At 38.0% G+C, this 18,256-nt stretch overlaps 1 protein-coding gene across 1 annotated transcript in view; it reads left to right on the top strand.

The window, feature by feature from the left end:
• Positions 1–18,256, top strand: part of ssh2b (slingshot protein phosphatase 2b) — a 34,727-nt gene that overhangs the window by 2,509 nt on the left and 13,962 nt on the right. Inside the window, exon 2 of the mRNA XM_042711507.1 lies at positions 7,358–7,401. Within this exon, the coding sequence (XP_042567441.1) occupies positions 7,358–7,401 (44 nt within the window). The remainder of the gene's footprint in view (positions 1–7,357; positions 7,402–18,256) is intronic.

Raw genomic sequence — 18,256 nt, 5'->3', positions numbered from 1 at the left:
GCGCCGAGACAAAAACATTTAAACCAATTATAAACAAGGCATTTGTTGCATCCAGTGGGGACATAATTACAGATTAAAATGACAATACCAGCAGTTCTCAATTCCAGTCCTTACGCCCCCCAGCTCTGCATATTTTGCATGTCTCTTCGTTAACACACCTGATTCAGATAATCAGCTCGTTAGAAGTGAGCTCCGTGCATGAACTGTTTTCCGATTGACATGGTTCCTAGACAGTGTTAATTGCTCCCTACTCCCTGAGCAGGGGAAATCTGTTGAAGTTTACTTCACTTCGGAACATTCATTCATGGATTTCAAGATATTTTTTTTATTCGACACATACACGATTATATAGAGATTACGATTAGATAGGATTTGCGATGCGCAGCGTATTCACACACGGACAGGTTATATAGAGATTACGATTAGATAGGATTTGCGATGCGCACATCTCGCACACTTCAATTCACTTTGAATGGAATATATAAGTTTGCTTCAAACTGGAATCATGGCGGAATATCCTGTGATGTCCACTTCGCAGGGCACTTAAGTTCGAATAGAACAAACATCTGAAGCGATTATCGTCATGTGCAGAGCAGGGGGGCACGAGGACTGGAATTGAGAACCGCTGACTTATACTGTTTTTTTACTCATTGCGTTGCATCGCGCTGCTTAAACATAAAACCATGTTTGTATTTGTGATCGGAGAAGCGACAAACAACAAGTGCTACTCTATTGCTCAAAACTCACGTTTGAATCGTCAGTGGCAAATCCTTTAAATATGTAAACGTATTTACAGACTGTGAGTCAGAACAACCGGCATTATAGTATACTCTCCCAGGATCAGGAAACAGTCCTCCATAAAATGCGCAGCACACATCTGAATATTTAAGTTGAACTGTTCTGGAACAGTGTTGTAAATACAACTTAACCACTGATTTGTGTCCTCTTTTGGGAGACCAAACAAAGTAGTTTCACTTTCACAATGAAACGCACACAATGTCTTCACAACATGGCAGCGGCAGCAACAGCAAGAATAAAAGTTAAGCCTTCTTTCTTTGCATAAACATTTGGGTGGCCTTATGCAAATCTTCCCACATTGTGACGTAGACATGTGGGGGCGTGTTAAGCCTGTGTTATACTTTCCGCGTCCGCTAGTGTCCGCTATGGCATGCGTGACGTAAAAATCAACATCGGAGAGTGTGCGCGGAGGCTCTGATCGGACATCCGCATGCCTCCAGTTTTTTGTGACTGTGCTGACAAATACGCATGGTCAGTAGGCTTCAAAAGCACCAGTTGCACATGCGCAGGCTGTGTGAAGAAGCCCGTTGCTACTCGAACCTGTACAATCGTTTAATAAAACAATATAAAGACAGCCAGATGTGCAATAATTCTGGGCAATTGTTTGTTCACATGTTTGCCGCGGAGCGGACCATCAGCGTACACTTTCGGTAGTATAAATACAATTAGTCCACGTCCGTGCTGTCCAAATACGCGTCCTGATTGCTCATGCGGAAAGTATAACAGGCTATAATATGAGCCGATTTAGGTAGGCATGGTTGACTCTTAACTTTTATAAAGAAGGATTTTTTTGGATTTGAGACTTTAGTCTTTGCAACTTTACAGATCTTCTTTATGCACTAAGAGCTTGTAACACTCCAAAGAAAAAGGAAAAATTTTAATCACATCATATGACCCCTTTAATATAGGTTTTATAATGGGGCAGGGTTTTTCACATGACACACAAATGATATATTTCAGAGTCAATTCTGCTGTTTTCCACATGCATCGCTATCTCTGACAGTTCATTTTAATGTAGTATAATAAATATATCTTATCACACAGTATTCAAATCCAGAACAAATTAGCTTATTTTTAGATTAATGCAGATGTTTGTGTGTGTGTGTGTGTATTCTGCAGTTCTAAAAAAAAATTATGCACAGTAATTGTTATGCTTACATTTAGGCAGAACCTTAATTTTTTGAGATGTATGACACCAGTGTTTTTTTTATATAATTATTGTGAAGTGAGGTAAATGACTGTGTATAACATTTAAATAACATTAAATCATTAAATATACATATATAATAAAACCTAAATGAGTTTTTCACTGTAACTAGGCTGCAGTGACTTTTTAAAGGAAAAGTAGGAACCAAAGTGCGATTCGCTATTAGTCCTATAGATTCGGTTTTCTATGTATTCTGTAGTTTATTGTGAACAAAAAAACATCTATGTGGAGTTTGTATTTTCTCTCTGTATTGACTTTTTTATATTATTATTATTATTATTATTATTATTGCGAAGTGAAAGGAATGAATAGCCTCTCTTTGCGCGGACACAAAGACCTCTTAGCAAAGTTATTCGTAGTCGAGTTTGTGGTCACCAGGATCAATGGCAAAGATAAACTTTAATTAATAATCCTGGCCTGTCTCTGCCCTCTTGGCCGCATAGCAGACTCATAATTGTATGGCTGTGGTCCATTATACCACTATGAATAAACCGCACTTCCTCCCATTGCATCACTTCTGGTTTTGGCGATTTTCAGATGCGGAAGTAAAATTTTCTCATAAAAAAAGACTCCAGAAGCCTCGAGTAGCATATGTTTAAGTATATTTTAAACAAAATCTTGTTCCTACATTATTTTTCTATACATTGACTCACTGGGTCTCTAACCTGCAATATGCACTTTAAAGGGGTCATAGGATGCCCATTTTCCACAAGTTGATATGATTCTTTAGGGTCTTAATGAAAAGTCTGTAACATAGTTTGGTTGAAATTTCTCAATGGTAGTGTAAAAAAACTTTTTTTCAGCATTTTCTTTTCATCAGAATCAGAAAGAGCTTTATTGCCAAGTATGCTTGCGCATACAACAAATTTGTTTTAGTGACATAAGCTTCCAGTACACAGAGACGACAACAACAACACACACACACACAAAAAAAGACAAATATTGCAAAATAAATGGAAAAATAAATAAATTGTATGACAAGTTGTGCTATAGATGATAATCGAATAGAATAGATTGAGATGCAGGGATGTACTAGGATGGAGGGGTAACAAATAAATATAAGGATTTTGCACATTTTTATTGCATAAGTGGGGAACATTTAACTGTTCATGAGGTAGATTCCCTGGGGGAAGAAACTGTTCTTGTGCCTGGCTGTCCTGGTATTTGCAGCTCTGAAGCGCCGGCCAGAAGGCAAAAGTTCAAAAGGGGGGTAACTTGGATTTTGGTGGTTTTTAGTGATTTTATGTGGCCTTTTATTTTATGTGTATGTTTTGATTTTCTAAGCCCTTTCCTCACTCTAGGCATATCTCTTTTAGTCATTCCGAACCATTCTCTGTAGTCTTTTGATGTCTGATTTTGTAGCTGAACCAAACCAGACAGTTATTGAAGTACACAGGACAGACTCAATGACGGCTGATTAGAACTTTTTCAGCAGTTCCTGTGGCAAGTTAAACTTTCTCAGCTGGCGAACGAAGTACAACCTTTGTTGGGCCTTTTTAACAATGGAGTCAGTGTGATTATCCCACTTAAGGTCCTGAGAGATGGTGGTTCCCAGGAATCTGAATGACTCCACTGCAGCCACAGTGCTGTTCATGATGGTGAGTGGGGGGAGTGCAGGGGTTTCTCCTGAAGTCCACTATCATCTCCACTGTTTTGAGAGTGTTCAGCTCCAGGTTGTTAAGACTGCACCAGACAGCCAGCTGCTCAACCTCTTGTCTGTAAGCAGACTCGTCACCGTCCTGGATGAGACTGATGACTGTAGTGTCGTCTGCAACTTCAGGAGCTTGACAGAGGGGTCTTTTGAGGTGCAGTCGTGGGTGTAGAGGGAGAAGAGCAGTGCGATATGGGGAAAATATCTAATTGCAATTTTTTTGACATATTGTGATTGCGATTTGATTTGCGATTTTAAATTTGCAAAGTCAAGCTTCAGCTCAATATTGTCAATAATGTGCAGCACAGTATGAGTATCGTTACCCTGCTGAAAAAAAGCAGAAATTCTTACAATTTCCGTTAAACCATTACAAAAACTTAATTTTTTTTTTTTTTTTTTTCAGCAGACAAGATTATAATGGTATCTACCTACTGTAACTACTTTTACAGAATTAACTTCATTACTGAATTTCACTGGAAAGTTTTTTATTTTTTTATTTTTTTTATAAATAAAGAACTGTATTTCTTTAGTCAATTATTACAGTATTACATTTGTTACATTGTATTTGGGATTTTAAGAATAAGTGGAAAATGTGCTGAATGTCTAATTTCATCCAAGTGAAATTAGCAAGCAGTTAGACTGAATTTACATTCGTTTTAAACGCGGAGCCAGGCGCGAGTCGACGCGGGTTGCGCGCATGCGTCAAGCCTTATCCATACTGCCAGATGCGCTCATGGAAATTTGCGGTGCAGGTCCGCGCGCGAATATAACCGAGCGTTACGAAACAGGCTGCGTGAGTGCGGCAAGTGTGAACGGCTGTGTGTGCGGTCTTCTGAATTGGGAATAGCGAACATGCAATAAGGGATGCTCTTGATATGCATTGTGACGCAGCTCTTGCAAATTACCTTTCTTGTTCATTGTCTGACGTTTCGAATCGTAAGTTACATAACGTTTTTCTTGTTCATTGTCTGTCGTTTCGAATCGTAAGTTACATAACGTTTTTCTTTAGTTTTAATTTGCCTAACTATTGATCTGACCCTGTAGACGCCATTATCCCACTCTGGCTCTCTCCCGGAGATGGTCCTCACTGCAGAACACAAGATCCAGGGGGCGTGGTTGGATCCAGATCCAACTCCTCCCACCTTACATATACCTAAACCTACCCGTCTCCACCCACCTGATCCCTAAACCCACCCACCGCCACCCCTAAACCAACCCATCTCCACCCCTAAACCTACCAATCTCCACCCCCTAGATGTGGATCCAACCACACCCCCTGGATCTTGTGTTGTGCAGTGAGGGACTACTGCTCTCCCGGGCCCGTTTTTTTTTTTTTTTTAAATGGTGGGCATTTACGCAGTTAGCTAGAGCAGAGCTGATTGGGGAGAACAGAGGTGCGCTCACTCTATTGGTTAGTAAGGCTGCCACTCAAGGCTTACTGTCATGCATATGCTCTGGAACAGAGAAATATCGCGTCCACATCGCAGGCTTTTGCGATTAGCAAATCTCAACGTCTCAAATCACGATTTCGATTCGATTTCGATTAATCGCACACCCCTACCTGAGGGGCATCAGTGTTGGTGGAGCGGCTGTTTGACATGAATTTCCCCAGTCTCACTAGCTGTTGCCTATCTGTCAGAAAGCTGGTGATCCACTGACAGATAGAGCTAGGAACATTAACTTTAAATGTTAATGAGCTCTGATGACCCCTCTCCTCTCTTCCGAGCTGCTCTCTGAGGGACTGTTTACTTTAGCCGCATTCATTGTGAAACTTCCTAACTAGCACATTATTAGGAAAGGAGATTTGCAAAGAGTCATTAAAAAAAAAAAAAAAACCTTACACTCACTTCTTCTGTAGTTGAAGCTCGATCATGAATGATTTGCGCGAACATAAAATGCATTTATGTAGATCGGGGGGGATTCTCTTCAAAAACAAACGTAACGTTAATCCACTGCGTCTTCAGCGGCTCAGATGTCGGGAGTAAATGATGACTGCTATGTTCATTATTAAATCCAACAACAGCACACCTCAGTCGGTTAGGAGTCATTCTTGTCCACATCTGCTCCGGCGTCGAAACAATGGTGGACTGATTACAGCTCACTCAGAGGGAGGGTCTAAGGTAAGACGTCAGTCCAGTCTGTGCTGAAACACTACTGTCAATCAAACTATCGTGGGAGGGGCCTGATTTTGTGGCATCACACAGACAAGCATCCGAGATCGACTCAATTTGAGAAAGGGCTAAAGATTTGAGCAGATAAAAAAACAAAACACTGGGTGGGTTTTTATCATTTTAGGGTGGTCGTGTACACACACTGCCAACACACATTTCAGTTCAAACAACTTGTAAAAGTGCATGTAGTATCATTTGAATCCTTTAAGTAACCAGTGGACAAATATGATCTCATAATAGGCTATTTTGTTGTCTTTCTAAGATCTTTTATCATTTGATGTCTGTGAGAAATCTTGTGTGAGAGTGTTTTGTGAGTCTCCTGAAGTTTGATTTCTATTGTGCACCAAGCTAATACTATACATGCTAGGAGTTTTGTTTTGTTTTTTTGTTGTGTTGTTTTTCTTTGATCATGTTTTGTGTGTTGTTATGACTATGGTTTGGGTTTGATTTTGATATTTTTTTGTTTTGTGGGATGGCAGTCATTTGCTGCTCAAAACCAAATGATTAAATTGAACCAAATGCAAAACACTGAGCTTTCATTTGTGTTTATGTAAAAATCATTCCCATCTAGGGTCATGTCTGTCATGAGTTGCTTGAAATAATTTGCTCAGTGATAACCCATCTTTTTGCATTCAGTGTATTTGGTATTGTGTGTAATGTTTTGCTTGTAGTTGTTTTGTATTTCAAAATAGGTCTAATACTGGTGCGACTCTTATTATTGCAATAGAAATATTATTCCCATACAAGTAGGCTGGTGGAAATTTCTTCAGTGTTTGCAGAGCTTGCTGTGTCATGAAAAAGAATCCTCTAAAATATCCTGTCAGCCTTATCACACTATTTCTTAATATGATATTGTGTTTTTCTATGTTCTTCTGTCTGGAATAAAGATGCTATGCTACTCTGAACTGTTCCTTTAAAATGTATTGATCACTGGCAAGAAAGCTGCTTAAATTCTTGTACGGATCAATAGTAGGAGGACATTACCCAAACAACCAGTTAATTCACTTGCTCCGGTTATTTTTCAGTTTATGATGCAAGATGGCTGCTTCAGTATTTTGCACGCAAAATAATCGGTGTGCAAAAAAAAACAAGAAATTTTATCATACTGCAGAAATGTATTACTATTATTATTATTATTATTTATAAGCACACATGTATTAATATTATTAAAGGTAAGGGGTTATCAACAGAGTATGACAGCGATACTGCAGGGCATCTGTCAATCAGTGTTTGAGCTCAATTTAATTTTTTTTGAAATATTTTTTTTTTTTTTTAAGCAAAAATACAACATTAAGTTAACTTCAACCAAAGCTAACCTTGTGAAGTTAAAATGCAACACTCAAGTTTAGTGGATGCTCTGCCTCTGCATGAACTAATTTTTTTTAAGACCCCAGTATTAAAGATTGATTTTATGCTAAATTTTACAATGCATTTTCATCGTATTGTTTAGCCTGAATGTTACAACTAGAGGTAGAATGCAGATCAATACTAATAATAAATCTGTTTCCTTTTATTTATTTTATTTGAAAGGAGTCTGGCAGTGGGGAAGATGACCGTCAATCCCAGCCCAGAAGGTAAGAAAACCTTCTCAATGGAGCCATAGTTATAAAGCCATATGAGTCAAAGTAATTTGCCACAATAATTGTGCTGGCTTGTCTATCACAGAATTTCATTTTTTATTTTTATTTTTTTCATTATTTTCTTATGTATCACTGGGCCTCAGAAGAGATAATAATATTACAAAAAGCTTGGTTTTGTGTATCAGTTCTGGAGTATAAAACAATCAATTGTACATAATCAAAACATGCATAATGCTTGATGTGTACTTTATATTAATCCGGTAGTTTCAATATATTAATAAGTTTTAACATAGATAGATAGATAGATAGATAGATAGATTGATGGAGTGTTGCATTATGGCATTATGGTTATTTTTTTGTTTTGTGGGTTGGTAGAGAGTCTCTCACTTTCATGGTGTCATTATAAAGTTGAAATAATGTAACAAAATCTTTCCCTTAGGCAGTTACAATGTTACAAGATCATTTTCTCTAAAGCTATATCTCTGTGGTGTCTCAGATCTTTATAGCTCAGTAGCTATGTAAGAAATCAATAGCATGCTGTCCTAAACTGAGACGTCACTTGCTGTTATCTCACACGTACATCATATTGTTTCTGTGTTGCAAAGTGGTGAAATTTTAATCAGACATCCTTAAAGGGGACCTATTATGCAAAATTCATTTTTGAAAGGTGTTTGGACATAAATGTGTGTTGGAAGTGTGTGTACACAACCACCCTATAATGATAAAAATCCAGCCACTCCTTTTTTTATTTAATTCCCCTAAATCATAAGCAGTGTCTCCCAATGACCTATTTTCAGAATTGGCGCTGATGTGATGTGACATTAGTCACAGGCCCCGCCCACGAATGTTGACAGACACTGCCGTTAGAACCGTCCTGAGCGAGTTCACAGCGAGTTGTACACAGTCCGCCATTGCTGCACTGACGAGAATGTCTCCCAAGCAATTTAGGTGTTCTGTAGCTGGATGTATTAATCCACATAGCTCTCTCCATCTACTCCCGAAATCTATCTGAGCTGCTGAAGACGAGGTGGAAAACTTTTGTTTTCGAAGAAAATTGCCCCTTAACTCCACAGAAGTTGATCTATTGTCTGTCTGTTTTCACTGACGCTGCCTTCACATGCTACTAGAATGATCGTGATAGGAATGTGATAGTTACAAATTGCATATGAATGCAATGTGAAATCTACCACTTGAATTTGTCAAGCTCATAATCATATGTGTGACTGATAAAGTTTGTGTTAGCACGCAATGGCACCATGAGACCAGCTATGTTGTTATTTTTATCTGTAGGGTATTTTGAGCTAAAACTTTACATACACACTCTGGGGACAACAGAGACTTATTTTACATCTTGTAAAAAGGGGCATAATAGGTCACCTTTAAAATGTAAAAGACTAAAAGTGCACTTCCATTTTTTGGCAGAGTATCGAATGTGATGAGAAGTTCTTATATGTCAGTGTCACTGAATATGCCATCAGACCTCTGTAAAAACACAGACATGCTGTGTAACATATATGTGTGTGTTTGTGTGTGTAATAATTTATCTCCAACTCAAACAGTTTTACTGTGCTTGCATATTTACTTCATTTTATTCCACTTAATATAGCATTAGAATAAATTGTAGGTAATAGATGGGTTCAAATGAAACTTTATACAAAACCAAATCACTGGAATTTTGTCACATTTTTGTCTTGTTGGTTCCTTAACATAATTTCAGTAAATGTCAGTATATCACTTACATGGCCAATAGGCCTATATTCTGATTTATGAAGAACAGGACAAGCAATGTCTTTCCACTGGAATGGTATTAATAGTCTTTGCCCAAGGGCACCAGAAGGGTGAGTAGATCTGCATTTAAAACAAATGAAAACAGTGATTGAGACAGCTGTCATGGTAGGGAAGAGGATGAGATGGTTAGAATAAATATTGTTGGGTATTGCAGAGCTTAGAAAAATACATTCATGACTGATCTAGCATACAATGTTTTTGCAAAGGTGTAAGTCAGTGTATACTAATTGTTTTACTTTTTATTATAGATTTACTTTAAGAGAATTACTTGTCTGACTTGTCTCTAAGCAGGAAACATTAGACTGGCCTGAAGAAAAATAATACTTGTTTAAGCAAGTCTGATGAGCTGTGTTAAAAAGGTTTCAGAAGAGGATTTTCCCCCCCTTAATATTAATAAAATATATTAATAAACTAAATAAATCTTCCATTGCAGAATTGAGTATTTAATTGGAAATTTCAATCAACACATCTAACTGAGTAAATCAAGCTTTTTCTATAAGAAAAAATAGATTATATTCTAGGTCATTTTAGCTTGTGCCTGTCTACTTTTTGAGGATTTAAAAAAAAGAAATGAATACTTTTACTTAGGAAGGATGCATTAAATTGGTCAAAAGAGACAGTAAAGACAATTGTAATGTTACAAAAAAAAATCACATTTTAATTTATTTTTCAATAAATTTCAAATAAATTGTTGTTCTAAAATAATAAATTATCTGTTTTCAAATTTTGATGATAACAATAAAAAATTTTACGCACCAAATCAGCATATTGGATGTCTGAATGATCATATGACACTGAAGAATGCTGAATTTTTTTCTCTTTTCTTTTTTTTTTTTTGGTCAAATAAATGCGATCTTTGTTAATATAAGAGCTTTTTTAAAAAAATAAACATTGAACAATCTTACAGACCACAAACAAAAATCATTTAAACAGTAGTGTACAAAGTGTTATGGCTGGCTCATGGCCGCAACAACAAAGGAACCATCCACCAAAAATATCAAAATAACACCCAAAGTTTATTAAATCATTCTAGGGGATTTACATAATATACCATGACATTAAACTGCAATTTGAAAAAGTCCACGAAGACAGCAAACCACAGATCCAGTCAAGCGAGGCAATCCAACACCAGGTGGCGATGATGTCACTTCTCCACCCGTCTCTCTCCTCTCATTCCGGTAACCCGAATACTTATGTCTCCTGCTTCCTAATTGGAACAGGTGATCCTCATCTCTCCTGCCACCGACAAAAGAACAAGAAAAAAAAAAAAAAAAATTCCACAAACACCCTTACCCCATAACAAAAGTCATTCATTTTATTTATTTATTTTAGATTTCACTCCCTTGTGGATTGCAGAAATGATTTTTTTTTAAATTATTTCTCTCTCTCTATATATATACACACTGGTAAAAAATGAATAGTCTGAATGCAATGTAAGTCGCTTTGGATAAAAGCATCTGCTAAATGCATATATACGTACATACATTTTTTATATGTGTGTGTGTGTGTGTGTGTGTGTGTGTGTATATATATATATATATATATATATATATATATATATATATATATATATATATATATATATATATATATATATATATATATATATATATTTGGGTGGGTGTGTGTGTGTATTAGAGGTTGACTGATGTATCGGTTTTGCCGATTAATCGGCACCGGTATTTGAATGATGGAACTATCGGTTATCGGCAAAAATCCATGTTGATAGTTTTCCGGGTTGCGTCCATTGGTGGAGCAGCTATGAAGGGTCTGCTGTCATTACACAGAGCGAGAGCGGTCTCTAGTGGTTGAAATCACTGACAGCACTTGCTATTTGTTTAGACGTGATACTGCACGCTGAACAGGGGTATGTTTCCCAAAAGCAACTATGGTCGCAAGTTCCGTCGTTACCAATAGAGTTCAGTGGAACTTACGACCATAATTAACTAACAACGCATTTGGGAAACGCACCCCAGAGCGGGAAGCTTCAGATGAAGATTTAAATGCAGCCGACAGAAAATCCTGCCACACCATTCACATATTTTTCCATTAAATTACATTATATTTGTCATTGTTAATTGTTGATGATGAAACATTAATCGTTGTTAATGTACATAATGATTTGTGTATTGTGCATTTTCAGTGAAAGTTTGTCTTTCTGTGGCTCTAATAAAGTCTGTATGCTTCATTTGTAGAGCAATAATATAGATAGCGCTTTCTCTTTCTGTTTGCTTCATTTTTTAAACACTGAACTTCAAACTCTTTTATGCCTCATTGTTCATTCTTGAAGTAAGCATGTGTCCATTTGGTGATTAAAAAAATAAATAATTGTTTTAGACGGTTGAACGGTGTCCGGAGTGTGTGTGTGAAACCAGTGACTTCTCCTAGATTCAGTGCTGTGCTTTTATTTTGATTAGATAATCATCAAGTGTTCAAGAATAGAAGCAGTTAAAGTGTGAGAGTATACATACAATATATGTAAACAATTTTAATTCTATAGCCTTTGTGTATATATCGGTATCGGCAAAATCCACTATCAGTCCACCTCTAATATATATATATTTGTAACCATTTGTTATTGGAGGTGTATAAATAGAAACTTTCTTCTGTGTAAAATACATATTGACACATCAGGGTCAATCACGTAGGTTCTGAAAATATGCTGATGGCCTTTAGTTGAACAGCCTTTTAATGGTCTATAGGTGCTATTTAAAATTTTTTCTTGTATGAACAGCTGTGTTTTATATGTATTACAGATAATATTCCCACAATTTCTGAGAAATCCCTGTCACACACACCATAAAATTTGCATAATTGGAGATGTCTCAGGGATTTTATGGGCGTTCTTTCATGTAGCATAACTGCTGTTTGCAAAATAAATAGACTGATTCCTTTACAGTAAAGCAGAGTTGGCCAAAGTCAGCCCATGATGACCATGATTTGACCTAACAATGCAATATAACAAGTGGAGGGAAAAAATAGGAAGAAAAAGAATAATCATGCCATTAAAGCATATTTTCATTTCTTATATATATATATTACTGTCAGGTCATCCATGAAGGCTCTGATGGGGGGCTGTTGGGTTCCAGACTTGGACAGGGGGCCTCTGCACTCCACCTCAGCGGCCTTCACCAACATATTCATGGCGAGGGTGAAAAGGATCACAGAGATCGTACAGCCAGTTATGATCCCTTTCTCAAGCGGGTGCCAGTTTGATGTTATGCTCCCTGATGTAACTCTCAGTCTGAAGTTCCCATAGTAATCCAGGATGAGGTTGTTGATTTTACAAGGTATGTGGTGTCGATCTAGGGTGGTCTTAACCAGTTTGTGGGGCATCGACCCATATGCATTGGCAAGGTCCAACCAAAGCACTGCTATGTCTCCATTTTCCTCTCGTGCCTCTCTGATCAGTTGTGTGAGCACTCCTGTATGTCCCAGACACCCTGGCACTCCAGCAATACCACCCTTCTGTACTGATGTATCAATGTACTTGTTCTTCAGTAGGAAGTCTGTCATCCTTCTAGCTAGGATGCTAAAGAAGATCTTACTCTCCACGCTTAGGAGTGAGATAGATCAAAACTGTTAGAGCTTAGCTGAATTCTCCTCTTTGGGGATCCAGACTCCCTCTGCCTGCCTCCACTGTTTTGCGATGGTCCCTCTACACCAAACCTCTCTGAGTAACGTCCAAAGGATACCTTGCAGCCCTGGGCAGCGCTTGTACACCTTATAGGGTACTTGACTGGGCCCTGGAGTAGAACTGGCTCTGGCTACTGTCACCACCTCCTGAACTTCCTTCTAGGTGGGTTCTGAGATGTTAAACTCCACTATGGGTTCTGGTACATCTAGGAGAGCTGTCTGCGGTCCTAGCTCTTGCTCTTTGTCTGGATCACTCAGGGTGTTGTGCAGGAAGTGATCTATCTCTTCCTTAGAGCAGTCCAGATGCCCGCTGTGCTTCTCCCCTAATAGCCGCTTTGTAAAGCCAAAGGGGTTGGCTAAAAAGGAGGTTCCCCTCCTAGCTCTTTCAATCCTACGTCTCCTGTGCCATTTAGCCCTTCGCAGGGTCATTAGCTTCTTCCTGATGGTATATCAAAGTTCAGCGAAAGTTGGCTTCTCTTCTTTAGCTGCTGCATTGAACTTCTTCGTCAGCATCCGCAGCTCTTTCCGAAATTGCTGGATCTTATCTGCCCTGCAATTCTCGGTGTAGGTAGACTTGCTGGACTTTGGCTCCCCAACACCAAACATCTCAGTCGCAAAGCTTGTGATGATGGAAGTCAGGTTCTGGAGTCGTCCTTCTATGCCTCCCTTAGCTGTTGCATAAAGTTGAAGTTTAAAGTTGACTAGTTTGTTGTTTTTGCTTAAAGGGTTAGTTCACCCAAAAATTTAAATTAGACTGTTTTACTTAAGTCAAGTCAAGTCACCTTTATTTATATAGTGCTTTAAACAAAAAAGATTGCATCAAAGCAACTGAACAAGATTAATAAGGAAAACTGTGTCAATAATGCAAAATGACAGTTAAAGGTAGTTCATCATAGAATTCAGTGATGTCATCATGCAGCTCAGTTCAGTTTAAATAGTATCTGTGCAATTATTTTCAATCAAGTCAACGATATCGCTGTAAATGAAGTGTCCCAACTAAGCAAGCCAGAGGCAACAGCGTCAAGGAACCAAAACTCGGTGACAGAATGGAGAAAAAACCTTGGGAGAAACCAGGCTCAGTCGGGGGGCCAGTTCTCCTCTGACCAGATGAAACCAGCAGTTCAATTCCAGGCTGCAGCAAAGTCAGATTGTGCAGAAGAATCATCTGTTTCCTGTGGTCTTGTCCCGGTGGTCGTCTGACCCTCAAAGCATCCTAGGCGTATATGACTTTCTTCTTTCAGACGAATCCAGTCGGAGTTATATAAATTATATTCATGCCCTGGAGCCATCTCCGGGATGTTTTTTATTATGAATGGGCAAGCTTTACTTGACGACTTGTGGACTGTTCAACTGCAACACCCTCAGACTGCAATGATAGAGCTTGGAATAGCCAGGACAATTTTTAATATAACTCCGACTGGATTCGTCTGAAAGAAGAAAGTCATATACACCTAGGATGCTTCGAGGGTAAGTAAAACACAGTCTAATTTTCATTTTGGGTGAACTAACCCTTTAATTAATCCCTCTCTGAAAAGTCATCGCCTTTAAAACATCACAGCTAAGGGCATACATGCAAGCAGTCATCTTTGGCTGTTGCAATGTCTTGCAACATACATTAAATTGTAAATAATTTTCTTTAAACATAAGAACAACCTAATAAGTCTGATATGAACCTAAAAATAAGCAAATTATTAAGGACTACCTCAAGTCCACTTAGTTGACAATTCATTCAGACAACTCAGACTAGTACGGCTGATTTAAAAAAAAAAAGAAAAAGAAAAGATTTGTTATGGTTCATCCAAATGCCTCTAATTGGCCATTAAATTTGTAAGCTCATCAGAAACAGGTTTGATCGTTTGTCCAATCAACATTTCTCATTCTTTCTCACATTTTATTTTAATCACGACAGCCGTAATAGATTTTGTTTATTGTGCAGATGTGTTTTTTCCCCTTTATCTTGAATTTGGACATTTTGATGCCATTTTTAAATCAAGTCCCTGTTCATTTCCATCAAGGTTTGTACAGAACAAAACTGTTATTTTGTGATCAAAATTCAGAGCAGAACAATTTTGCTGCAGTTGAATTGACAACAAATAATGCTCTGCTAGTAATTTTTTATTGTTTATACAAGTTTCACTGAGAAAAGCAGTATTTGTATTTTGATGACCATAGCAACCGTTACTGGTTTAAATACATTGCCAGAGCACATTGTCACATGACCGTCAACCTAAATGTTTACACAGGCCTTGTGTTTCACCTTTGGTTTAGGATTTCAGTAGCTTAGTCAGTCACAACAGGGGAAACTGGGTAGTACAAAGGGCGAGTGCGACCCATGGGAAAAGACCTATGCTGTCCCCTACCAAGGGCTCCTATGATTGCTATCGTTACCAAGGGAAATTCCATCATCTTTCCTCTTTTACCTGAAAATAGGACAGCCTTGATCAAACAAACACCCTTATAGAGCTAATAGTTTGTTTAAAAGCACTTACTGCAGTTTCCTCACTTTTATTTCTAGCTTCCCCCCATTGTATAGCTGTGTTTCAGTGTGTAGGGCTCATGTAGTTTAAGGCTATTATCATTCAGTGTTTTGCTCACATCAAATAAGCATTGTTGTTTGAGATAATTACATTACATGGTCCCTAGACTCATGTATTTATTTAGACTAATTCAAATGCAGTTTAGACTGTAGACACAGTCTACATATTTAATGATTTCTTCAGCTCATTTTAAATTTATCGCAACCACTATAATGATTCTGTCAGACTAATTAATAGTCATTTTGCAAATTACTTTAAAAAGACTTTGTCATGCAAATATTGAAAATACACTCACCGGCCACTTTATTAGGTACACCTATTCAATTGCTTGGTAACACAAATTGCTAATCACCCAATCACATGGCAGCAACACTATGCATTCAGGCATCTAGATGTTGTGAAGACGACTTGCTAAAGTTCAAACCAAGCATCAGAATAGGGAAGAAAGGAGATTTAAGTGACTTTGAATGTGGAATGGTTGTTGGTGACAGACGGGCTGGTCTGAATATTTCAAAAACTGCTGATCTACTGGGATTTTCACCCACAACCCTCTCTAGGGTTTACAGAGAATGGTCCGAAAAAGAGAAAATATCCAGTGAGCAGCAGTTGTGTGGATGAAAATGCCTTGTTGATGTCAGAAGTCAGAGGAGAATGGGCAGACTGGTTAGAGATGATAGAAAGGCAACAGAAACTCAAATAACCACTCGTTACAACCAAGGTATGCAGAATACCATCTCTGAATGCACAACACGTCGAACCCTGAAGCAGCCACTCCTGTCAGCTAAGAACAGGAAATGGAGGCTATAATTCACACAGGCTCACCAAAATTGGACAATAGAAGATTGGAAAAATGTTGCCTGGTCTGATGAGTCTCAATTTCTGCTGTGACATTCAGATGGTAGGGTCAGAATTTGGTGTATAGAACATGAAAGCATGGATCCATCCTGCTTTGTCTTAACGGTTCAGGCTGGTGGTGGTGGTGGTGTAATGGTGTGGGGGATATTTTCTTGGGACACTTTGGGCCCCTTAGTACCATTTGAGCATTGTTTAAATGCCACAGCCTACATGAGTATTGTTGCTGACCATGTCCATCCCTTTATGACTACAGTGTACCCATCTTCTGATAACTACTTCCAGCAGGATAATGCATCATGTCACAAAGCTCAAATCATCTCAGACTGGTTTCTTGAACATGACAATGAGTTCTCTTTACTCAAATGGCCTCCACAGTGACCAGATCTCAATCCAATAGAGCAGCTTTGGGATGGAGTGGAATGGGAGATTCGCATCATGGATGTGCAGCCAACAAATCTGCAGCAACTGCGTGATGCTATCATGTCAATATGGACCAAAATGTTGTTGATTCTATGCCACGAAGAATTAAGGCAGTTCTGAAGGCAAAAGGGGGTCCAACCCGGTACTAGCAAGGTGTACCTAATAAAGTGGCCAGTGAGTGTATATTTCATTTTCTGTAATATTGGAATCAGTTTCCCGAAAGCTCTAAATCCAGTTCACTTGTGTTTACTCTGTGGGTTGATAAGGAGTCTGCTGTCCACCAGAGCACGTGTCCTGACTAAGACTATGATTTGTCTGACTGTATTTGTTTGTGGATGTGTTTGATTGAAGAGCGGTTGGATGAACTGGGGGTGTGTACTATTGAGAGAGTTTGTACAAAACAACACTAGCTATTTAATGAGTTACCGCTGAATTTGCTCTGAATACATTTGTCCAATCGCTCTGTTGCTCGAAGGAACTTGAGTAGTTTCCCGTGTGTTTTAATTGTTTCTTCAGCATGTGGTAAAAGGATGGGAAAGCTTCAGTGAGGGTTTCCTCACCTCTGTCTGACATAAAGGATACTTTAGGTGGTTTGGTGACTGCTTTAAGCACCTCCACAGAATGCCTGTCTACACACAATGGAATACAAATACTGCTGCAAAGTGGATTAGTGTACCAGGACAACATCAACCAACTGTAAGTTTAAAAAATACCAGAGTCTTTTTTCCTATCTAATTTTTCTCTTTTGTGTTTTCTCTTTAATTTTATTGTGCAAATTTCAAAGTCCCTTTTCTCTTTCTTTTTTCTATAATAATTTATCTTTTTATTTTATTTTGGTTATGTTGGGAGTTCTTTTCTTTTTTCTTTTTTCTTTTACTTAATTCTTTATTTAATTTTAAGTTAATAGTTTTATTCATTTCAGTTCTTTTTCTTTCTTTTTTTACTCACACACACACACACACACACACACACACACACACACACACACACACACACACACTAATTCCAAAGTTTATTTATTTTTTTCAGTTATATTGCAATTCCATTCCAAGTACTGTTACTTCCTGTAATGAAGGATGTTCAGTTTATCAGGGAACCAAATAAAAACTATATTCAGGTGATTTTTCAATCTGAGAAGCATGTTACATGTATGTTGCGCATGTTGTGTCACATGGTGATTGAGGCAGTCAAAACAAAGAAAGTATAGTCTTTCACCTTACATCACTCCTACATCATCTTCCTGTCCTCAGTAAACAGGAAGTCCTTGCCACACACTTTTTTTTATCATTATGCAAAAACAAATCATTTTCCGTTTAAGCATACTGCAGATCACACAATCACTTTTTAAGTGTGGAAAAAATCTTAAATTTGACCAGTGTTTGTATGTATATGTAAATAAGTATAGCATTGTTGCAAAGTGTGATCTGAGGCTTTTTTGTCTTTACATAAATATTGTTATTAAGCTGTTATATATACAGAAACCCTCTCAAAAACATTCTTTTGAATATGCAGACTGTCTTGATTCATATAAATCAACAAGATCAAAATTGATTCAGAAATGTGGGGGGCTCTTTTCAGTAATGACTCTGTCTTGATGCTGTCAATTCACACAC

This window comes from Cyprinus carpio, chromosome A21, assembly GCF_018340385.1.
Source record: "Cyprinus carpio isolate SPL01 chromosome A21, ASM1834038v1, whole genome shotgun sequence".
NCBI classification, from domain to species: Eukaryota; Metazoa; Chordata; class Actinopteri; order Cypriniformes; family Cyprinidae; genus Cyprinus; species Cyprinus carpio.
The sequence above is the reverse complement of the archived record's forward strand: the minus strand, read 5'-3'. Positions and strand labels throughout refer to the sequence as shown.